Below are 24,561 nucleotides of genomic sequence, written 5' to 3' on the forward strand. Positions count from 1 at the left end.
ACCTTCGGAAAATTAGTTGTTATATTTCACATTCACCCCTACTATCATTTCACTTGGTACACTTGTAGTTGTCCGTTGGCGTAGCTCTTTCCTCCACTACACTGCAATCCCTTGGGAGAAGGGACTATGTTTTGTTCTTATTTGTACCCACAGTCCCTGGTGCAGTTCCTGACATGTGATAAATGCTCAGTGAACATATGAGCAGTAAATGGATGGATGAATGCATGTACGACTCATTCAGTCAACAGTTATTTACTGAGCTTCTAAGATGTTCCAGATATTGCCAAGGTGCTGGGAATATAAAATGGCAAAGGAGACAGAGAGACACAGACCCTTTAGAAGCTTGGCGTCTGGAGAGAGAGACAGAAAAAGTGTAAGCTAGCAAATACGAGAATTTTAAATTGTGATATGTGCTGTGAAGGAAATTAACATTGTTCTGAAATAGAGAAAAATAGAATGGGTCTACTTTTGATGGGGGGGGGTTCAGAGAAGGGCTTTCTGAGATGTAAGTCAGCTAAAAGCTGAAGCATGAAAAGACATTAGCAAGAGAATGTTCAAAAGAAAGAGAACAGTATGTGCAAAGGTCCTGAGACAGGAAAGTGGACTTTTTAAAGAACTGAAAGAAAGCAAGGATGATAGGGGCATGGTGATCAAAGGAAGACAAGTAGACAAGGAGGTCTGAAGTAGGCAGGAACCAAATCTCTGGGCCATGGAAGAAGTTTGTTTTTCAGATCTGAATGCAGTATGAAACCGACTCATGGTTTCATATAAAAACCACTCTGATCACTGTAAAGGAAGACTGAGGGGCAGAAATAGGCCAGGGGAGATATCAGTTAGAAGATAATTGCTGCACTGTAGGGGAGAGATGATGAAGGCTTGGATCAGGCTGGCAACAGTGCAGATTGGGGAGACAGACTGGAGAGACATTTTGGAAGAGGAATCAACAAAATTTAGGGAGTAATTGGCTATAGGAAATGGAGAAGAGGAGTCAAGGCTGACTTCCAGGTTTCTGACCTGAGCACCAGATGGCGCCACTTTTTAAAAAGGAAAGGCCCAAGTACAGAAAGTTTCGGGGGAACGTGATGAGGGTGAGAATGAAGAGTTCTGTTTTGAACAATCATGCCTAAAGTAAATCCAACTAGTAAGTTGAGATGGTATGTTGGATATATAAATGTGAAGCTCAGATGAGAGGATTGGAAGCCATTACTATATGGATGGCATTGAAAGCCATGGAAGACAGTATAAATAAAGAAAAGAGGTCTAGAATTAAGCCCTGAAACAACAACCACCAGTGATCTCAGCTGTGATTCAGAAAGATCAATCAATGAACCATCTATACAATGGATTTGGGGACTGAGGAGAATGATTCAGAATCCATAGCGTTAGGTCAGCCAAGGGGTAACGCATGCCTAGACTGGAGTAAGTGAGAACTGATCCTTTTTCTCTTCTTATCGTACACTCTTTCCCATGGCAGTCTCATTTCGTCGCCTAGTGTCAACTCTTGCCTCTAGCTTTATACTTCAGTCTTAATATTTCCTCTTGCTTGCTGAACTCATTCTGGATTTCCCACCAGTACCTCAAACCAAAAGACTCAAATCCAGTTCATTTGTTCCATCCACCCTTCTTGCTCTTTTTTTTTTTTAAGGAAGATTAGCCCTGAGCTAACATCTGCTGCCAATCCTCTTTTTGCTGAGGAAGACTGGCCCTGAGCTAACATCTGTGCCAATCTTCCTCCACTTTATATGTGGGACACCTACCACAGCATGGCTTGACAAGAAGTGTGTAGGTCTGCCCCTGGGATCTGAACTGGCAAACCCCAGGTTGCTGAGGTGGAATGTGTGAACTTAACTGCTACGCCACCGAGCCGGCCCCTGTGTTGCTCTTTTTATACTCCCACTCCCATCGATCACACCGGGGGCCTCTCGGCGACCAGGAAATAAGAGTTGGATCTGTCATTGAGTCGGTTCCCTCTTGTTCCCTTTTGTTTTCCTTAATGAGTAAGTTGCCAAATCTTGTTGATTACACATCAGTTATATTATTTAATCAGGCTAAATTTCCAATTATAAAATATAGTCACTTTTCAAAGTATCCACTATTATCATAGGGGGATAATAAATTTTATTTATTGTAAAATTCTTTTAATCAGAGATTCAGTGTTACCTTTTTCTTAAGAAATGTATTTTCTTCAAATCGTCCTGAAAATTTATCTTTGGACTAAGATGCAGTAGGAGAAAAAGTTAAGTCGAGAGATTTAGACTGGCAGAGCCATTCAACCTTAGCAGATGGAGATGCTTTGGGTCTATTTTTATCATCATATTTGGAAATGAATCACTGAAAGCAGAGATAGAAATAAAGATGGATACCAAAGACCTGGGCCGTCTAATTCATCTACTTGTTAGTACAGTGATGTTTCCTATGTCAAATGCCTGTGAGACATTGTGCAATAAAAGTCTTAGATTACAACGTTTCAACCATTTTCGTAAGGTAACTAATTACCTTTCGAGTTGCTCTCAGCACTGTTCTCTGAACTCCTTTCCACGTTTCCCTCTCATGTGTGAGGTGTTCCCTTGTGTACACGGAAATGGCCTAGGATCTCAAAGAGATGAACTCCAGTTGTTTTTCCGTGGTAGTCATGAGTCCTTGTTAAGTCTGCCACCCTCTTTCTGATCCTCTTTGTGACCAGTGGCACGTGTTTGTGAGATCATTACCCAGAGCAAGCAGCAGTCCAGCTTGTTGCTTTAGGATGGTGAAAAATGGGTGGGAACCTCTGGGGATCAAACACGCCTCTTGGCACCTAATGGTGAAGCTGCAGTATTCCAATGGTGTTTCCAATGGAATTCTTGGTGTGGGGTGACCTCCGCATATCCCCATAGCTTTGAGGAGGGGAGGGGTGGGAGGTGGCATTTGGGAGCATTATTATTTTTAAGTTCTTTGACTATTGTTCAATATCTCTCAATTATCTCATATTTAGTCACATAAGAATATTGTATGCTCTTTTGAAAGATATATTCTGTCGTTTTTTCTAATCGTTGACTCCCGATATTCAGTTTTACATCTCCTCCTATTAAAAAATATTCTTAGGTCAGTAGATATTATTTCTCCAAGTTTTATGATACCTACAAACCTTTTGGTTGGGACTCTTCTATAATGCCGTTAACGTGCTTTATAGCTCCTCTTTCACATCATTCATAAAGATGCTAAATAACACTGTATCTAGCATTTCCATTGTGCCTTCCCACTAGCCACGCCCCTTCCCCCCAAACTGAATACACTCCATGTAACATTACCCTTTGTTTAAGTATTTGAATTAATTCTTAATCCAGTTGAGTCTATTCTTATTCAAGCCAATTAGTTTGAGCAAGAAAAGTTCACATGAACCAATACGTAGACTGCACTTTTTAACTGATTCCTGAAACTCCAATTATATGAATATAGTAATTTTAGCATTTTTTTAAAAGTTCTTTCTCAGCAATCTAGAACATTCATAATTAGCTGCTTGTGTAAAGCAGCAACACAGGAACTCTAGAATGATTTGAGATTTTACATTTTGTAAGCCACCCGTTTCCTTTACAGAGTCCTGATTTGCCCTTTTAAACAGTTGCCGCTTTAGAACTGTCTCTGTTTTTCTGTGGTTGAGTCTATAAAACTAGAGGCCAGACAAAAAGCCTTGGTTGTCTCTGGACACGAAGCATAGGTCATGTCTGACTCAACTTTTCTTACGTGCTACAGAATTCTGGCAACTTACCCAACGGCTGACCCAGAACCATTTTTCTCAGGAGAATATGTAATGAAGTTATAAAGAAGTAGCAGTTTTGAGGCTTATCAGAAATGTTAAGGGACATACTTGGATTTAGTGAAGCGCGCCAAAAGAAAATAAGAGTTCCTTTGGTCCACAGGGCACATGAACTCAGCACTGCCTCCTCCCGTTTCCCATGGGCAAGTGTACCACCGGGAAGACTTCATTCCCGTCTCATCTGGTGTTCTAGGGAGCCCTAAAGCCACAGGATCACAACAGCTGCAATAAATAAAGCATCTATTCAGTACATTTCCATGCCAAATATTATTCAGCATTCTTTTGACCTTGGTTTGATAGAAAACAGCGTGGTGAACTTGCTACCTCTCCCTCACTACAGTGACTCCCCACTAACTATGAAAGATTTAACAATCCAAACCTGCATGTAAGCAAAATCACTATTCCCTCTGTGTTAAAAATTATTAAGACAATAGTACAGAGAACCCAAAGAATGTAATAGAGGAAGTCTGTTGTCACTATTGAAGAGGTATCAGAATGAGTAGTAGGTGCTTTCATTCTCCTCAGGGAAGAGGGAGAGAAATCTTCAGAATATGTGTCCATGCAAATGTGTGGGTTGGAGGGGGATCTTTAAAAAAATAAATGTTACAATGTGGCAATATGAGGAAGAATATTATTAAGGAATTTCGCAGACTTTTCATGTAAAGTCTCATCATACAGTATTATGATCTCAGGGATATTTTGTGATATTTACTGAGTCTTCTGAGAGTTCATTTATTCAGGTCATATTTTAAGGAGGAACTTATAAGATTCAGATCTAAAATATAATTCTGTAATATGCCCAGCTGATCCCATTAAACCCAACCCGAAAAGGAGCAGTATAATGATATGAACAATTCTCATTCTTTGAGTTGTTACACCTCGCTTGAAATGCATTCCTTCTGGATTAAAGCAGCAATTCCTCTTTGTTTCTCTCTCCAGGCTGAGGTTCAACTATGCTACCTGGAAGCGCAAAGAGATGCTGTTGAGCAGATGTCCCTGAAGCTGTACAGCGAGCAGTACACGAGCAGCAGCAAGAGAAAAGAAGAGTTTGCTGATATGTCAAAAGTTCATTCAGTGGGAGGCGATGGGTAGGGAGCTATTCTTTTTGTTGTTTTATTCTCACTAACCTCTACCTTTCCCATGATCTTCCACTGGTAGGTGTTAGGTGGGCATCTCCTCCCAAGCTAACAGACAAGGAGAAACTCCATAGACTAGGCGTTTGTGTTCTTCCATTCCAGAATTGAAGACTGGATTTTATCAGCCTCTGTCATCTAACCCAGAACTTCCTAGCTTCATTATTATTGTGATTTTATGTGTGTTTTTGTGACTACGCTGTGCCTATAGTATTGGTCTTTCTTCTCTGTAAATTTTTTTCCAGTGTATTTCTCCCTTTTTAAACTTCACCATTTATTTATTTTTTTTTGTTTTTTTATTTTTATTATTTTTTTTTCCTTTTCCCCCCAAACCCCCCCAGTACATAGTTGTATATTCTTTGTTGTGGGTTCTTCTAGTTGTGGCATGTGGGACGCTGCCTCAGCGTGGTTTGGTGAGCAGTGCCATGTCCGCGCCCAGGATTCGAACCAACGAAACACTGGGCCGCCTGCAGCGGAGCACGCGAACTTAACCATTCGGCCACGGGGCCAGCCCCTCACCATTTATTTTAAAGTCTATCTAAGAAACTTTTAAACACCAGAACCTCCTTGGAAACTTAGTAGAACACAATTTTCCTGAAAAATGTAGGTATTTAATAATTGTTTAGAGACCATGGGCTAACCAGTTAGCTGTACATAAAGTCAATTGGAATAATAGACTAGCACTTGATTGTCTGTGGTCTGTGAAAAGACCCAGCAACTTCAGTGACCCATCAACAGCTTCATCCAGCCTGAGACATATGGCTGCATTCATATTATACTATTTGTATTATTGAATAGTTGTCGTGCATTCAGATATTTGCAAGTGACTTTAAAGTTAGGCAAACATTGTGTGTGTGTATGGTATTTATTTATAAAAGACGTTCTATATATGCATAAATATATATTAGTCTTTTCTGGCTCAATTCTAATACTTAGTAGGTGATTATTAAAGAGGAAAAGAATAGTAATTAAATTTAATTATTTCACAGTCTTAGTGACTTAATTATACTCATAAAAGTGGAAACAGTAACATATTTCACTTTCATACTTGAGCCAGACAATAAGGGGGAGAAACTGTTTCCCCAAGTTGTGTTACATGTTAATAGCATCGTATAAACTTATGGGGTGTAACTCTAGCCAAAACATTTCCTGAAAAGGCAGGAGGAAAGAGTTCTTTTCATGCACTTCTTTGCATTTATCTTTTAAGTGGTTATAGTTATGATTGGACTTTAAATTTTCATATAATTTTTTGGGATAAATTAAGTATGCAGATTACAAATTCTGTCTTGTAACGTAACCCAGGGTTTAAGAATAGAGGAAAAGCATCAGAGTCATAATTCTGTTTAGGAAATAGGAAAGGACTTTTCAAAATTTCAAATTTACCTGCATGTAAAATTTGTTGCTTTATCAGGATATTTTTTATGTATAGACATGTTGTGTGTATATTTGATTCATTTTATACAATTCAGTAGACATTTATTCACAAGAGCAAAAGCACAGCAGCAAATAAGAAAGAAAAGGTTAAACCTTGGAGCATGAACAATAAGCTGTTTTGAGGCCTAAGTGTGCTTTAATTTCTCTAAATGCTTAGTCTCTGGTGTACATGCAAGCACAAACTTTAGGTCACATTTTCATGTTTTCTAAAAACCCTGGGGACTGAGCTGGCACCACGTGCTTCTGACCTCAGATTCCAAGGACCCAACCTGCATGCTCACTCTGCGCTCCACAAATCATGGATCTGCCCTGGGAATTGCTTAGTTAACAACAAGCGTTGTTCTGTGGAGTGGGAGTAGGTGAACTTGCCTGATATCCTTTGTTTATGCTCCTTGGGGTGCTGAAGGCTGTTCATTGTGCAGAAATTTAAGAGTGTGCTGAAGAAAAGGCAGCTATTTAATACTAAGGACCAAAACCATATACTCCTTTCTATTTTCTGTTTACATACAGGAAAGCATTGTTTGAGAAATGCACGTGGGTGAGGTTATCTGGGGTGTCCTGCCCCCAAGACTCTTTGCTCCCACAGTCAAATCCTTAATTCTGAAGCCTTAAGAACACAGCCTTGTAAAATTATCTGCTCCACTGACACATCACCTTCATTAACTGTTCCTTTTGCTACATAGAATGAGCATTGTTTCCAATAAGCAGTTGTGGGAATAGCGTGGGCTTTCCAGGGTCTTCATTCCATACGCAGATATCCAATCTACTAAGGAGAAAATTAAGTTGGTGATACAATTCATATATTTTTATTTTCTCCTCATGCCTACATGCATGCTAAGAAGAGAATGTAGTTGAAAGTGTATAAGACTGCTCCAAGGGAGACTCAGCAACTAGATAGAATTTTACATAACCAAAATATCATTTAGAAATGAATTTATAGCCTCTCTGGCTTGACAGACAGGTGTGTATCAAGGTGATATAACACAGCTTAAAAACAACAATGAACTGTGTGTCTCGCAGTCAGGAATATGTATAGCGGGAAGATTTCCCTTAATGTATGTGAGGCTGTGTGAGCTCTAGTCACAAAGTGTGTTCCCCTGTGGGAGACATGTGGCCCTGGCTTAAGTGGCTCCAGCATCGTCGAGTGGGAAACCATGGCTTCCAGGAGGGACGAGCGATGCGTGAGTCACTGGTGATTCTAAACGGGAGCAGCTTGGTGCTTTTCGACTCCTGCCGATTTAAATGAAAGCACTTATAGATTGTTTTGTTTCTTTCATCCAATAAATATTCAGTGAAGACCTACTATGTGCATGGCATGATGCTCTGAGGAGAGTTTGTCAAGGAAACTTACATTTTGTATATTTTGTAAAGTGTAGTTCTCTCTTTTTCCAACACCTCTTTTTGTCAAGAGATTATCTGATTTCATTTTGAATTCCAAAGATGTTGTTCAATTCATTAAGTAGCATCCTACTTGCTGTCAAGACTTAGTGTGGATTACAAACCATGTCTTTTGTTCAGTTTATAAATGACAGACCTGAGAGGCATAAAGGCTGAGTGACTGGCTTGTCCGGGATGATGGTTTAAGATGAAGATAAGATCTCAGCTCAGAACCCTGGGTCAGAACGTAGTGGCCAATCCATAAAGTCACACTCTGCCTTCTCTCTGAGGATTTCATTCGGCCCCTTGATAAACATTTTTTCCCCAAAATCCCACGTTGTGCATATTCCATACTGTATGAAATTTAAATTATGGTATCTTCCTACTATGAAGGAATGGAAGAGTCTTGAGGGAATTTCATTTAAGCCACAAGGAAGTTTGGGCAAAAACATTGCAAAGTAGGATTAAGTGAAAACAAAATTGACTTTATTCCTTAATTTGACAAATATTATTAAGTACCTCCTACATGAAGTGCAGAGATTAAAAGGCAAAAATGAAATGACCCCTGCTCTTGAGAGTCTCACAGTGTGGAAGGAGGAGCCAGATCTGTAAACAACAGGGCATAAAGGATCACAAGGGCTGAGTCAGAAATCAGTGTCGGGGAGGGAGTGGGGCTCATGGAAGGTGGAGCTCAGTTCTGACTCTGGTGGGGGAGTTGCAGCAGGTCAGGAAAGAGAGCAGTGAGAGAGGACCCTGGGGATGATTTCGAAAGAAGGCTAGGTCGGGGGAAGAGCTTTTGAATTTAATCTGAACTAACATTTATTGAGTACCTACCAAGATAGCCCACAGTCCCTGCCCTCATGAAACTGACACTCTAGCAAGAGAGTGTGGCACGAAGCCAGCATTTGCCTGTGTAATAAGAGGGGGAAGCAGAGGGAGCTAGGGGACCTCGCAGCAAACGGGGTGGGTTCCATGAGGCAGGGCTGCGTCTTGTCACGTTCACCACACTGTGCCCTGCATCCTGATGCATGCCAGGTGCTCAGTGAATGAATGGATGCATACAGGAATAACAAACCGATATGGGGCTCAGAGAGACAGAGCAAAGGTCTGGAATCATCAGACTGCCTGCCTTTCCATATGACTGGAGAGCAGGGTAGAAAGTTGGAGGGGGTGTGAAAAGTAAGGCTTGGGAAGAAAGTGAAGTCCAGATCCTGGAGTTAATCTCTGAGTTCATCGTTCTTAACTAGAATAATGCATCAAGATCACCTGTGGAGTTTTAAGCTGAAAAATGCCTGTCCGCCCCACCCCACTGGAAACTCTGATTTACTGGGCAGGACTGGGCCAAGATATGATCATATTCTATTGCCCACTTCCACTTGAGAACCATTGCTCTGGTGGTTTTCAAAGTGTGGTCTCTGGACCAGCAGCATCAGCACCTCCTGGGAGTTTGTTAGAAATACCAGTTCTGGGTCCCACTCCAGACCTACTAAATTGGAAAGTCTAGGAGTGAGGACCAGCAATCTTTGTTTAACAAGCCCTCCAGGTGATGCTGATACTGCAGTTTGAGAAACACTGCTTTGGTCACTGGCGATTTTAGGTTAGAAATTAAAGGAGAATGTGGAGACTGGATTAGAGACTAAAGCCAGCAAGAAGAATCGATAAACTTTGGTGACCATCAGATGAGGGGAATGAAGGAGGGAAAGGAGCTACTCTGATGCTCCAATTGCTGGCTCAGGGAGGAGAAAGAAAATAGGAGGATTTGGATTCAAAAGACTTTGGTGTCAGGCACTATTTAATATTTATTGAGCAACTATTAAGTGCAGGTTGTACCAGGCACTGGGGGTGTAGAGGCAATGGAACACAAAGGGTGGCAGGTGTGTGTAAATCAGGAAAGCCTTCTGGGAGAAGTGTCGTGGAGGATGGTCCAGGGTCTGAAGTGACAATGAGAGTGATTCCTGCAGAGGAGGCTGTGTGTACAAACAGCTAGAACCAGTAAAGAAGGTCCAGCCTGACTAGATTGGTGGTTTTGAAACAATATTCTGGCAACAAGGTGGAGAATAGACTGGCGTGGCAAGACTAGACAGTGCTCAGTTAAGAGGTTCTTCCAGTCAACCAAGTGAGAATAGTTAGGGCCTGAGTCAAGACGGCAGCCGTGGAGACTGGAAGAAGGAAGTTGGAGACAGGCCTGGTCACTGAGCTGGTGAGGGGCGTTAAGGGAGGAGGGATTTAAGAATGGACCTCCACGTTTCTGGTTTGTGCCCACTGGCAGGTGGATGTGCAGGGAATGCAGGGGAGGTGCAGGACGGCGGAAAGAAGCTTTATTTGGGGCATAGTTCTTTTTATGGTCTGTGGAACATCTAAGTGGAAATGCCCAGGAAGCCAGTCTGGAGCTCAGGAATATTTTGGGGTCCTTAACCATCAACAAGGAGAGTGTGGTAACTATGGGGTAGCACAGGCTGAGAGAGGTAGGAGCTTACTTTGTGGTAGTCTCTCCCCCGTCCCAGGTGGACATAATGTTATCTTTAAGAATGCTTGTTTTAAAAAGTATGGATAATAGGGACAGATTTCAGTTAGAATCTTTCCTGCTGTATTATACAAGTCTTCCAAAATTGAAACTACATCGTTGAGAATTCCAGGTGGTATCTTGGTTGGCAGGAATTGAGGACTACAGTTGGCTATTATTTTCTGTCTTAAAGCTGCAGGTAAAAGCTCCTGATCCCAGATATTAGAGTGCATTAGGTCTGCTCAGATTGCTTCCAACTACACGAATAATATTTATCTTTAGGAGTAGTCGTGCATTCTTAAAGAAGGAAAGAGAGCATGCTTGCTTACAAATTAAACACTGGAGGGGTCCGGCCTCTGGTGAGTGGTTACAGTTCCGCGTGCTCCACTTCGGTGGCCCAGGTTCATGGGCTTGGATCTTGGCTGCAGACCGACACCTCTCATCAGCCACACTGTGGCAGTGACCCACATACAAAATAGAGGAAGATCATCACCGCTGTTAACTCAGGTGTAATCTTCCTCAAGCAATAAAAGAGGAGGATTGGCAATAGATGCTAGCAAAAACAGAAAAAAATTAAAGTCTGGAATTCAAGTTGGCACTCTGCTACTTTTTAGCTGTATGACCTTGACTGGGGCACTTAATTTCCTCCAGATGCAATATCTCAGTCTGTAAAATGGGAATCGTTATCCCAGTCTACTTCAAATATGTTTTACAGCACAGAAATATAATCATTGATAGGAAAATGTCTAAAATACCTGAAATGTAATAGATATATGAAAAACAATTTATGAAATATGCACTGAGCAACTACTATGTTGCAGGGAGTGATATGGGATGCTAGGAATGAAAAAGATGCGTAAGACTTAATCTCCACAGTCCACAGGCTAGTGAGGACTCAGGACACAGACACTCAGATACATCCTTATGAAACAGTGGGCAAAATTTAAGGTAGAGAGTGTTTTTGGGGTACCTAGGAGGCCTGTCTAATCCAGCCTGGTTAGAAGGGGTCAAGGAAGTTTATGAGAGGAGGGAAAAGATGCATAGATATTTGCATTAGAAAAAGGTTGGCGAGAGGGAGGCTGAGAATTTCAGCCGTAAGACAGTAACTGTGTAGCATGTGTGCCTTTGTGTGTTGAGGGTTACTATAAATAATAATCTGATGTTATTGAAGCAGAAGAGAACTGAGATGTTTTTTGGCTCTGCTTCCTGGGATCAGGCGAGAATCTGAAGGGAGTTCTTAGGACTTCTGCTCTTGTGGTGAAGTTCTAGAAGACACCTCAGTCTCATCAGCCGTATGCCAGGCTTCCTCTGGCTGTGGGAGAATAGGGCGATGTCTACAGATGGAGATGCAGTCAAGCTTTGTGCCCTGTATCTAAGAATATGGGAGTAATTGAGGCCTCATCATACAAGGTTTCAGCATAAATTTTACTCCCAAATAGAAACAGTATATGTAGGTTATTCCTAAGCGCAGCAGACTGAACCAGATGAACTTTAAATGGATAAAAGGTTAAAAGTTTTCGCAGGAAAGATGAGTTCACTTTCCTTTAGGAAAAGAAGCATCTCTGCATAGGTGTGAAAACACGCACACACGAATTTATACAAAACACCCCCAAAGAGAAATGATATTGACAAATGAAACAAATAAGTCATCATTTAAAACATTGCTTGATTAAAGACCAAGTTTGATTCTCTAAATTAATTAAGCAGTAAGATACACTGAATGACTTTAGCCGCCTGAGAAGGGTTATAATCACCCTGGATGGCACTGCTGAGCGTGATTGTTCGGGTTTTCTGTTGAGCGGGAGGCTAAAAGCACTGTGCATTTGGAGGAAATGTCATGCTCACTCATATTCTCTCTCTCTCACACACACACAATGACCATTTTGAATTTCTGTTTAATGGGTGTTTTTGGCACACTGCTACATAAAATGTTTTCTTTTTGGTGCACACCAGCCATAAAATGAAGTACTGTCTCTTTGATGTGCCGATGTTGACAACAAGCTTGCAGATAAGTCACTAGACAATCCAGAGAAGGCTTATTTCCACCATGCATTTCTCCTTTCTTGCCCTCTCAATCTAAGGACTAGCTGCTTAGTGTTCCCTTCAGGTCCTGTTTACTACTTCCCCTTGTGCTCTGGTGTTATTAAATCGTAAGATCACAACGCAGCATGCAGTCAAAAGGAGCAAAAAGTGCCTGGCTACCTTCTGGATAACTGATATTCTGGGCACTATGTGATTATTAAAATAGATCTTTCTGGGCTAAAAAAAAAAAAAAATCTCGGCAGTTGAAATGTATTCACCTAGGGTCATGATATTATACCCTTTTAATGTGCAAATGCATTGAACTAATTTTAGATTTAGGCAGTCTTCACTTCAGAGATCTCTGCCGTTCAGGCCAGGGGCCAAAAAGGGCAAACCAGGGAGGTAGAGGCACACTTTCTGGGGAAGTATCAGCTCAAAGTTAACAGTAAAGTCAACTAATAAGGATATATAGGGATCTCCTGTCCCCCTTTATTTCTGTACAGCTTTGGTGAGTTGATGGAGCCCCCTGAAGAGGGAGAGAAGTGCTAACAGAGACCATGAGAGGGTGCCTAGGAGAAATCTCATCTACCGCTTAACTCTTTTCTTTAAAATGTATTCCTTTATCCATTCCCCTATTTCCTTCACAAAGGATTTGAGTCAATTTACAAAAAAATATTTATAATAAAATAGAATGAATATTTGACTGAAGTAAGTTGGGAAAAGGTAAAATATGTGTAAGAAAATAAACAGATGCATATTCTGTGCGTGTCCTCAAGAAGGGCTTTGATTCAGCCCTAAGCTTTCCACACCCAAGGGAAAGAAATCTCATCCATCTGAAGGTTCCTAGTGTCCTAAGATTAAAAATAACGTATATAGGGGGAAGCACAGCTTCCTATGCCACCGAGACCCTAGAGGGGTTTCTCCTGCAGGTCTTTAGGAGAAGACAGGCATCTGTGCTACTCCATCCCCCCAAGAGAAGCCAAATTCTGGGGCCAGTGTTTTGGGGGAGGCTGCACAAGTGATGTCAAAGTGTAATTCAGTAAGAGCAGTTCTATGAGTAACTAAAACCTTATGGCTGAGCCTAGCATTCTCTGGCAGGGTCAGCCTCGATGGAGGAGCTGGACAAACCATCCTGGGGGAGCTCTCCATATTAATTCTGCTGATAGCCTTTGCTGGGGGTTGGATGGCAGAGAGTTATTTCCAGGTTACTTACCTCCTGTCCTAACCCTGAGGGTAACTATTCCCTTTTTCCTGTTAAATCTTTGAAAACCAGAAAGGCCTAGGATGGGGTAGTCCTTTTACAAAAGGGTGAGCTGCCCAACCCTCACCAGTGTGTCAGTAGCAGCTCTGGATCCAGTCCCTCTAACGCATGGATAATGACATAGGAAGGTTTATCATTTTTTAAAAAAAAAAAAATTTAAACATTATCTCTATTTTTTTTTATTGAGGTAACGCTGGTTTATAACATTGTATAGGTTTCAGGTCTACAACATTATAATTCAATGTCTGTATATACTACAGCATTCTCTCCATCAAAAGTATAGTTTCCATCTATCACCGTGTAATTGACCCCTTTTACCCATTTCTCCCTCCCCTCCACCCCTCTTCCCCTCTGGTACCCACCAATCTGTTGTCTGCTTCTGTGAGTTTGGTTTTGTTTTCTTTTGTTTGTTCATTTGTTTTGTTTTGTTTTTATATTGCACAATGAGTGAAATCATATGATATTTATCTTTCTCTGCCTGACTTATTTCATTTAGCATAATGCCCTTAAGGTCTATCCATGTTGTCAAAAATGGCAAGATTTCATCTTTTTATGACTGAGGAGTATTCCATTGTATATATATACCACATCTTCTTTATCCATTCGTCTGTCAACCGGCACTTAGGTTGTTTCCATGTCTTGGTTGGTGTGACTAAAGCTGCAATGAACATAGGGGTGCATATATCTTTTCAAATTAGTGTTTTTGTGTTCTTTGGATAAATGCCCAGAAGTAAGATAGTTGAATCATATGGCAGTTCTAGTCTTAATTTTTTGAGGAATCTCCATACTGTTTTCTATAGTGGCTGCACCAGTTTGCATTTCCACCAACAGTGCATAAGGGTCCCCTTTTCTCTGCATCTTCTCCAATATGTGTTATTTCTTGTCTTTTTAATAACAGCCATTCTAACGGGCGTGAGGTGATATCTCATTGTGGTTTTGATCTGCATTTCTCTGATAATTAGTCATGTCGAGCACCTTTTCATGTGCCTGTTGGCCATCTGTATATCTTCTTTGGAAAAATGTCTATTCAGATCCTCTGCCCATTTTTTAATCAGTTTTTGTTGTTGTTGTTACTGAGTTGTATGAGTTCTTTATATTTTTTCATATTACCCCTTATTGGATATATGATTTGCAAATATCTTCTCCTAACTGGTAGGTTGTCTTTTCATTTTACTGATGGTTTCGTTTGCAATGCAGAAGTTTTTAGTTTGATGTAGTCCTATTTGCTTATTTTCACTTTTGCTGCCCTTGCTTCAGGAGTCATATCCAAAAAGATATTGCTGAGACTGATGTCAAAGACTGTACTGCCTGTGTTTTCTTCTAGGACTTTTATGGTTTCAGGTCTTACATTTAAGTCTTTAATCCATTTTGAGTTAATTTTGAACAACACCATCTCTCGCTTTGTCTTCTGAAGTACAGTTCCCCCATTTGTGTCAGAATCACTAGTGGTTCTAAATTCTTCAGAATGTTTTCCAGCTCCTTGGCTGGAAATTTAATATATTATCTGGAAACTTAAACAAGGGTTTGACTTCCTGACAGCCTAACAGAATCTTCTAAGTACATCAGAAATCCACATTGATTATTCTAATTTTATGGCTAATCTTGTTGGTTAGAATTTTTTTGCCTTATGGCTTTTATTTCAATAACAATGTTTATGGACAGATGGTCCACGGGTCCATGAGAAAGTGAGGCTAGTCATTAACAAATTTGTAGGGTTGATTTTATTTTTCTAAGACATTTTCACCTGTACGTGGGTATATATGAGAATTGAGAAAATTACTCCTGGAAAGAACTCCATATTCCTTTTTATTTATTAATGGCAAAGGCAGGCTGCTTTTCTCATGAGGAAGTCACTCATGAATTTTCATTCAAAATAGTAAATTAATGTCCACGCTTTAATATGTTTAGAGTGGAAAGGGATTCTACATGCAACTGTGCATATCAGATTCCATGTCTGGAAAGCTACATTTTATTCTTTAATGATATTATGATGGGCTAGGGGCCACTCTCGTGTCTCCCTTCTGCACTTACTTGCCACAAGGAGTAGAGGATGACGGGAAATTCTGATCCATTGCGAGTATTTTGCTTCTGTGAAATTCCTAAGCCATATTTTCACAAGATTTTGTTATCACTCCCTTTAGTGTCTTTTTTTGAAAACCAGAGGCAAACTTCCTTGAGCAAATAATGTGAACAGTGAACACTTAGTGAATATTTGGGGAAAGAATCAATATGCTAAAGAAGCTAGGAAAATTGGATCATTTAATAGAAGTCCCAATATAGACAAGCTGGTATTTCAGGAACTGGTCTTGTGGGTTTGAATGTGTTGGTGTGAAATGAACCATTAAGCATACAAAAGATGGATTCTTAAATGCTCCAAAATATGTATTACTCAGCCCTATGTAGAAAAACTGCCAGAACTTCTTAGTGTTATCTTTTCCTCAACCAACAATTGCTCTCTTTTGATGATTTCTTCATCTGGTTGTCTGTTTTAATCAAAATTCCTTAGTGGGCCAAGCTGAAACCTCATATATTCACACACACCTCCCATTGATTTCACTTGGGTGAAACTTTATCTTTTGAGCAAAGTTTAAGTTGAAATGTTGAGTTAATGATGCTCACTTTAAATACCAAAGGCTGAATGCATTTATGTATTCAAACACTTAGCTAGTCAAACATAACTCCCATCAGGGTTTAGAGGAAGGATTATTTCTTAAACTATGCCAGCCTCACAAATAATATATTGCTATCGACTCTGCAGAAAAATGATACTAAATAAGCTTGTTAGTATTTTATTTCTGTGGTGAAAGGCCCTGGAATCTTTTTTTTAACCTTAGAAGCGCAGAGTAAAACGGTGGACAAGATGTTGGGAAATACTTTTGGCAATCACCCATAGTAATTAGCCCAAACTTAGAAATAAAGACTAAAGAAAAAATGGCACATTTATTTCTCCATAGCCTTTTCTCTGTCCCTTTTATAGTCTCAGACTATGAAATAAATGCATTCATAATTTTATATTTGCCTAACAAAAACTGACTTTGAGTTAGAATTTTTTTCCTCATAACATGATTAAGCTTTTAAACCTCTTAAATGTGGGAATATTGTTCTTACAAAAGAATGTCCAGCTCTTTTATTGTGAACCTATTTAAGATCAGGTATATGTCAATTTGAAGGAGAAGTATCCAAAAGAATACCATTTTGCTGTGTTTGTTTTATAACACTTTCATAGAGTACATATGAGTTTCTTTGTAGCATTTTCATAGAGAATATAATTTATTCATAAAGTACTTAAAAGGTTGCTTTTTGACATCTATAAGATTACATATTTGAATGAATGAGTTGACATAAACCCAAGCACAATTACAAAGAAAATTTCGTGAGGAAAATCCCTCCAAAAGAGTAGTCCCCATACTCATATCCCTTATAAGATTCTGAGCTACTTGCCACAATTTCAGTCACCTTCTAAAAAGAGAGAGTAGGGCATTTGTCACGAGGAATTCAAGAAAAGAGAGTGGTTCTGCATTTAGCCAATAGAATCAGCATATTCTTCAAAGGGATATAAAACCGCTCACTAGTTTTATGCTACCCTTGATCAATCCCCTCATCTGCCATCGTCTCTGTTCTCTCGTATAGCGGCTGGCACTTTCCCTGGAGGACACTGTCTTTCATAAAATCTCTTGAAACATCACTTAGCACACCTTCACAGGTGGTGTAAACATAAGAAAGTAAACTACTTCCTTACCTCAGAATTTTCCTGAAATAATGAGCACACTAAATTGTAGTCATTTCAGAAGCTTTCGAAAGAACCAACAAAGAAGTTCTAGTAATTTATTTCTGATTTGCTACAAAGTTCTATATTTGATTTCACTAAATTTGGAAAACTCTGAAGTCTTTTCTAAGCTGTGAATTAACGCATAGCCAAGAACCTGAAATCAGGTACAAGTGCTTGAAAGAAATGTTTTTGTCTTCAGTATTAGGGCCTTATGAGAATTAGTTGTTTGGAAAATGCAGGTACTGGTACTACACTAACGAGACAACACATGGAACCAAAGCATTTACTGTCTCTAACAAACCCAAGCCTAAATATTCTCAGCTAGCGTGAAGATAGACTAGGCTAAAGAAAGGGGGAGTCTCTGTTCGGCTCATTTACCGCTTACAGGTCGCCTGTGTAGACTATCTGAGAAGGAGCCTGTGGGATGTTTAACTGGAGGAAATGGCTCTTGTTCTAAGTCCCTGGATAAGGAGAATAATAAGAAGGACCAGCTCAATGGATGTAAAAGCATGGCAAAGAGCCAGTGAAAAAATTTCATGGTTCTGAACATTTTATCACCCTGTATATATTTTCATTTATTTAAAATCTTCAATTTTCCCTCTAGAAAAGAGGAGAATGTAAAAGGAATGGAAAGACAACTCACATTAATTGAGAATCTACTGCACATAATGATTTTAAGTAAGCAAATGTACCATTCTCATCTACCGAAGGCAAAACCCCACCTTCAGGATGAGTGAAGCAGCCTGTCCACGTTGCCCTGTTGTGTTGGTATTGGCGTTTGGGGGTGAGATACTAGTACCTCTGTCTCGTGCTGCTCTTCTGAAGTCACTCTTTCCCTACTGAAGATTTTTGGCCTCATTGTCTGCATTCATTCCTTGTCATTAACAGGTGCTGCGCTGGGCGTTACGGATGCAAAGGTGCATCCATCCCTTGCCCTGGAATTGTTTGGTCATGATCAAAGTTTCGTTTTCGTCACGCACACCTGGAAAAGAAAACAGGCTTCTTTATTTTCTCTTGCTGATTGGTAATTTTTATGAAACATCCTAAACACATACTTTCCAGGTAAAGCAAGAAAAAACCTTGCTTTCAGATCAGAATTCAGGCTTTTAAACACGAAGCTTATAGCCTTCCTTAATGAATTAACATTCTCTTTAGGGAATAACCTCTTGGGTTAAATGTTGCTATTCAGATTACCTTTTCCTCTCCTTTTTTTGTCCAAGATGGCATCTGAGCATAGAGGGGGCTTCCTGGACCTTGTAATTCTGGAGTGCAAGGAGGTCCCCAGGCTTAATGTCGCCCTTGGATACAGGCTGGCTGGGTTCATTGAAATGGGTCCTGCCCTGGACTTTGTAAGGTTGCCTCCCACAAAGGGCTGTGGCTGTGTTGTTATCTCTTGGCTTGGTTAGGAGGTATTTTCTCACTTGGGTTAGGCTGACTAAACCTCATCTCAGCCCTCACTGGCCTGGCCAACTCTCTGAGGTCTGGCTTCAGACGCACCCTGGCTCTCCTTGAGGTCAATGTGCCTCTGTTGCCATGGCAACATCTCTGTCAAGTTCACCAGCTGAACTACCGGAAAACTCAGGGGGGGATGAGAGAACAGGGTAGCAAAGGAAGGCCTCACCAAAGCCCCCTCTCTGGCTACAACAGCCCCACTCCAGGGCATTGTGAGGACACTCTTTAAGGCAGCTCCTCCCAGACTTCCTAGAGGGAAATGGAGCTGATGTCCTTGTGCTTTCGGCTTTCCCTTCAACCTGTCTCACATGCCTCCCCTCTAGGTCTTAGGTCAGGAGAGGGGAGGCTCCTCTTCTCTTTATTCCTTCTTACTCCCCAAATCCACTGAGATGGAAGGGGCCAGATTTTCCCTTCCTGTCCCCTTTGCTTTTAATATTCCCCTGCATCTTACTCTCCTAATTTGAGGAGTAGCATTCCACCTTTCCCCTGTCTTTATGGTTAAAATGTGAGAGGGTACAAGGAAAGAAATGATGACCATAATTCAGGAGGTATTTCTAAATGATTGTCCCTGTCTAATGAGCAAAAGCTTATTAGTCCTTCCTTATTAGACAATCAAGAAAGCCTGATGGTTTATTTGTCCCTGTGACAGTGCTTTTTGTTTGTTTTGTAGTATTTTGAAATGGGATACTATTTCAGGTTTCACATGCATGCTAGAAGTCCTTGCTACTCAAAGTGAGGTCCATGACCAGCAGCATTGCCAGTTGCCAACACTTGTTGGAAATGCAGAATCTCAGGCCCCACCCTAGAACTACTAAATCAGTACCTGCATTTCACCCACATCCTCAGCCCCGCCATATGCACATTAATGTATGAGAAGCACTGCTCCAGGCCACCATAGCCTTACTGAAGGTTTTGGCTACATCAACTGTACCCATTATCGGCTTTCAGTTAAACAGATCCATTGTGTGTGTTAGCCACCACCATCCTTGCCCCTGGGTGCTTATGGTCCTAATCAAGGATCTTTATAATTATGGTAAAGTAATTAAAATAAAGCAGACAATTCTAGATCTAGTCTCTTCCATCACCAGGCACACCTTAAATTTTTTTGACACATCCATTAAGATTAAACTGTAAGTTATGAAAAGTGGATGTTCATTTTCTTGGAAAGCAGTCATTTAACGTATAGAGATGGGAAGAAGGTAGTTATAAGATACTCACTTGATAACTCCAGATTCGTACCTGAGGCTCCTGCTTCACTTTTACTGATAGGGTTTTGTTCAATTACAGTTTGATGAGACTCTAGGATTTCTGTTGGGTGGGTGCTTTTTCGGGGAAGGACGAAGTCATAGTTTTTCATCCTGCATTTTCATTTTCTGATCACAGTGTTTTAGAAGAATCTGGGCTTTACTTATTCACCAGGATTTCAATAGAGAATCACATTAATCCTTTTAAGCTCCTTATTCTAATGATTTATTTTGTTGAAAACCATAGTGATCCTCCTTTGAATTTTAATGATTGCTGGCTATTCAAAGATTCATTGTTTTGACTTCCTGTCCTTACCTTTGTTTCCTACATGTCTGTGGGGAACACCTGTCTAATACTGGATCTGCCCCTGGTTCTCACTGGCTTACCAGAGTCACTCAAGCCTATCTCTGAGTGCTAAGCTGAAATGCTGGCTACTCATCCATGACAATAAATGTAGGATGTACGTTTGCAGAGATAGGCAGATAGACAGCAGAGGGACAGATAAATGATTGAGTCATTTCCCAGTGAAAATAGTATTTTGGATATGATAGTGTATTGTGATCATTGTAGAGAAATTAGTTAAATTCATATTCTTAATTGCGAATGTATTAGAATCCAATATCTATGGAAAATCTAGTCAAAGAGAAAGGGTTCAAATTTTGAGGGTGCTATTCATACCCAAAATTCTGGGTCATGTAACTTTCATAAGCACCGACGCTCCATTTCTCAGTCTGTTAAATATGACTATGCTCTTTATCAAGGACATAGTAGTAGTCATTTTGTTCAAGTACTGCAAACACTCAGAAGGGGTTAGCAAATGGAAAGAGCCATGATATGTCTCAGGTATGAGCATCAGAATTATATGTTACATTTTCAAAATCTAAGAAATGGCCGTGTCACAAGCTTCAGTTCCTATTTTGCCCACTGTGTAACCACACAGAGAATTTTTCCCTTCTCTTTTTTCATGTATCACCTAGGAACATTTTCAAGAATATATTATTCTAATATGAGATTTTAACAACTACACTGTATTTATGCATAATACATTTTGTGCCTTATCTTCAGGCTCCTGGACTTTGATTCAGAATATCAGGAGCTCTGGGATTGGCTGATTGACATGGAGTCCCTCGTGATGGACAGCCACGACCTGATGATGTCAGAGGAGCAGCAGCAGCATCTTTACAAGGTTAGAGCTACCCTTCTTGCCTTTACCTTGCTGTGGAAGATCTGATTAGCCTGACAAGTCTCTCTCTCTCAGGATATCTCTGCGTTCATTGTATGTATCATGGTGTCTATTAGAATTCCCTTCCCTGTCCCCAAACTCATTTCCATCCCTTGTGTGCTGACAGGCTGCACCGACATCATAATTGCAAGAAAGTTCCCTTTATCACATTCTATTTGGTGTAATTCTATAGAAGGACAAAGATTTATCTTCAAGATGAATAGCAATAAATGAAACTGCATTAATAAATAGACTGAAACAAAATGAAAGATAAATGGACTGGTAAGATTTAACAAAATGTGTTTTGATTGGAGCACTCAGGTGAATTCTCTCCGCCCCTCAGATCTTTCCAGAGGAAAAAAAAAATTGCCGTTGGTTTAGCTTGCTGCTTCCAGGGTCCAGGGCTCGTCCAATTTAATGTTTATTAGTGATACATAGAGCAGACGTTGTCATATTAAGTCAATACATTTGCGTGTGATTTAAGAAAACTGGCTTGGAACTCACATATTGATTGCAGGCAATCCATCTAATAACTATCTATCTTGTTTTCCATGTCTGCTAATTCACCCTTGGCCCAGTGTGTTCTAACAATTCTACTTAAATAGACTTAGGAGTTCTTACAAAACAGCCATGTGATTTTAACTGAAAAAATGGCTGCAAAATTCAGTGTCTGAAAAAGCTGCTGGGGAGGGTAGAGGGGTTTTCTGCTGAAATATCAGACTGCAGTAAATCTTCCTCATTTAGGCAATTTTTATTGGAGTAATTCTGACAGTTGTCATCCTTGAATTGCTTTGAGCATATGGCATATTTCAAAGAGCAGATTGTGAATCATAAAAAATAAAATTAATAACTAACCACAGAATCAGCAACAGTATAATGACAAGAAACAACTACCCTCTAGCTTTTTAAAATTTCTTATAGAATAAGAAGTACATTCAAGGTCAAATAAAAGTTGTCTTCTTTCTTCTTCAATTTTTATCATTTTAAGTTACCTCTCCTTAATTTATTATTTTAACTTTTACCTCCTCTAAAGAGAGATGTTTATTGGTACTTTTCAAGGGTCTAGTTGACTTTAATTAGTGTCCCATGGGAATCATCTTGGTTAAGAGAAGATATAAGCTCCCCAGAGACTCAGCAAATGGTGATATTTTACTCCCTAAAGAATTTTGTTCGGGGGCTGGCCCCGTGGCCGAGCGGTTAAGTTCGCGCGCTCCGCTGCAGGCGGCCCAGTGTTTCGTTGGTTCGAATCCTGGGCGCGGACATGACACTGCTCATCAAACCACGCTGAGGCAGCGTCCCACATGCCACAACTACAAGGACCCACAACAAAGAATATACAACTATGTACCGGGGGGCTTTGGGGAGAAAAAGGAAAAAATAAAATCTTTAAAAAAAAAAAAAAAAAGAATTTTGTTCAACATTAATGGAGTTTGTTGACTATTAGCTGTTTCGTGTATGCATAGCTGTCCACATTAACAACTAAGCTACCCAATATATCTGCTGGCATAATATATTATTAGAGTAACAATCTCAGCCTAATGTACCCAAAGCTAGGTGATTTCACATTTCATGTCAGGATCAAGAATTCCATATAAAGAGCCTATAAATCTATGTTAATTTAGTGATACAAAAATATTTGTTTCATTCCTAAGACTTAAGCATTAAAAATCGAGCCAAACAGGAAAAAATAATACAAAAGTTACCTAATCATAAGCCTTTATCTCAGATTTTATTGCACTCATGATGCCAAATAACATTTCTTTTCTTCTTGATGCATTTTGTATTTTGCACATAAACCACTATTTTTTCAGAAACAGTGCTATTCTTTGTCAAAATTACATCCATATAATTTACATCACAATTAATAGGAAATCATTGAACAAAAAGTGCAGTCTTCTTTTTCGTGTGGTTTCCTTGTAAGCGCTCTGCCTGAGAATTCCCATTCTGGCATATTGGAGGCCATTATTCCACCCACTCAGTAATTCTGGATTATAGTATTTTTCCAAACATTTCATATTGAGATTCTTCATTTGTGACTCATGTCCTGTCATCATCTTTCTACTTTCAGGTGCTTAATATATCTAAGCTCATTAGACTAGCACTAACTTTGCATTTGGCTCATAAGCAAAATTAAAGATTGAATTAGAAACCAAGGGCAAATGCTACAGGTTTGTAGAGTCTCTCTCTCTATATAAGCGCCCAAATTATTCCAGAGGTTTGGAAACTTCCAAAGCAATCCTGAGAATATCGACTAACGTGTCATTTAGAACTTGGGGTGGCTCCTGAATTAGAAAAACTGATGGAGGAGAATTGATTTCAGGTCTTTGCCAAGAATCCCCAGGGATTCCCAGGTTAGGTCAACATTTTCGGTTTCCCCTTTCTCTGTTCTAATCTGCTTTTCCAGGAATCAACTGAACTGATGCCTTGGGAGAGTGGTTTGCAGCCTATTGATCATAGAGACCCCCAAAGGAGTGAAGCGTTTTGGTCGGTCTCCAGGCCTTCCAAGTCTTTCAATACCATTTGAGTCATCCTTAATCATCTTTAATCTTTAAATTTGTTGGCCCTGAAAGTTACCAATGCTTTATCAGCATTTCTCACCAAGGACACCATTGACATTTGGGACAAAACAATTTTTTGTTAGTTTGTGGGACTATCCCTTCCACTGTGGGACATTTACTATTCACGTTCCCTGGTCATTGTATCAATTCAGTAGGACACTCAACCCATTTCACAGCATTTCCCATCCATCTCAACCTGTATACATCATTTTCCTTTCTTGAAACACTTGTATAACATTAAGAAAAATGCCTTGCACTTGTATTCTGTACATTGTTAAGCAAAGCACCTTACATGGTTAATATTGAACTAACAGTTGTTGAGTTAAAAAATAAGAATGGGAATGAAGCTCGTGATCCATGGTATTAATGAAAAGAATGAAGGTGAAGTTTTTAAGAGAGACCTTCGCTGATCGATGGTAAAATCTCAGGGACTGTGGACCAGAATGTAATCATGATTTGATATCACAGAATCGGAAACTGTTGCTCTCCTCTCCTTGGGGGCTCTCTGTATGTCATTGTTCAACTCTTCTCTTGGCATAGGTAGTCATGCCCAGACCCTGATTCATGCATTGCACTGTCCTAGGTTGATCCCCAAAGTTCACATTTGGGAATATTGGGTTAAAGAAAATAGAGTAAGGTGATAGTCAGTGAGAGTGAAGATTTTTTTCGCATTTCAACATTAGATACTACCTTCCTGAATTTACCTATTTATTTTATATTCTGGTCTCTTTTAGGAAATCATCTGGCCTTAATTCCTAGATGTGGAACTACCGATAAATAGCCCAGTCTATT

The 24,561-nt window shown here is 40.0% G+C and overlaps 1 protein-coding gene and 1 long non-coding RNA gene across 23 annotated transcripts in view; one reads left to right on the top strand and one right to left on the bottom strand.

Moving 5' to 3' along the window:
• LOC103551956 (uncharacterized) overlaps nt 1–2,677 on the bottom strand; it is a 45,289-nt gene extending 42,612 nt beyond the window's left edge. Inside the window, exon 1 of one of the 2 annotated variants that reach the window (XR_011530727.1) lies at nt 2,497–2,677. This is a non-coding gene — a long non-coding RNA (uncharacterized lncRNA). The remainder of the gene's footprint in view (nt 1–2,496) is intronic. The other variant, XR_545120.2, reaches the window with a different exon arrangement.
• AKAP6 (A-kinase anchoring protein 6) overlaps nt 1–24,561 on the top strand; it is a 503,988-nt gene that overhangs the window by 369,126 nt on the left and 110,301 nt on the right. For all 21 annotated transcript variants that reach the window (XM_070587794.1, XM_070587721.1, XM_070587757.1 and 18 more), the window contains 2 exons: nt 4,733–4,881; nt 21,055–21,175. In XM_070587794.1, coding sequence (XP_070443895.1) covers nt 4,733–4,881; nt 21,055–21,175 — 270 coding nt within the window. The remainder of the gene's footprint in view (nt 1–4,732; nt 4,882–21,054; nt 21,176–24,561) is intronic.

This window comes from Equus przewalskii, chromosome 1 (genome assembly GCF_037783145.1).
Source record: "Equus przewalskii isolate Varuska chromosome 1, EquPr2, whole genome shotgun sequence".
Taxonomy (NCBI): Eukaryota; Metazoa; Chordata; class Mammalia; order Perissodactyla; family Equidae; genus Equus; species Equus przewalskii.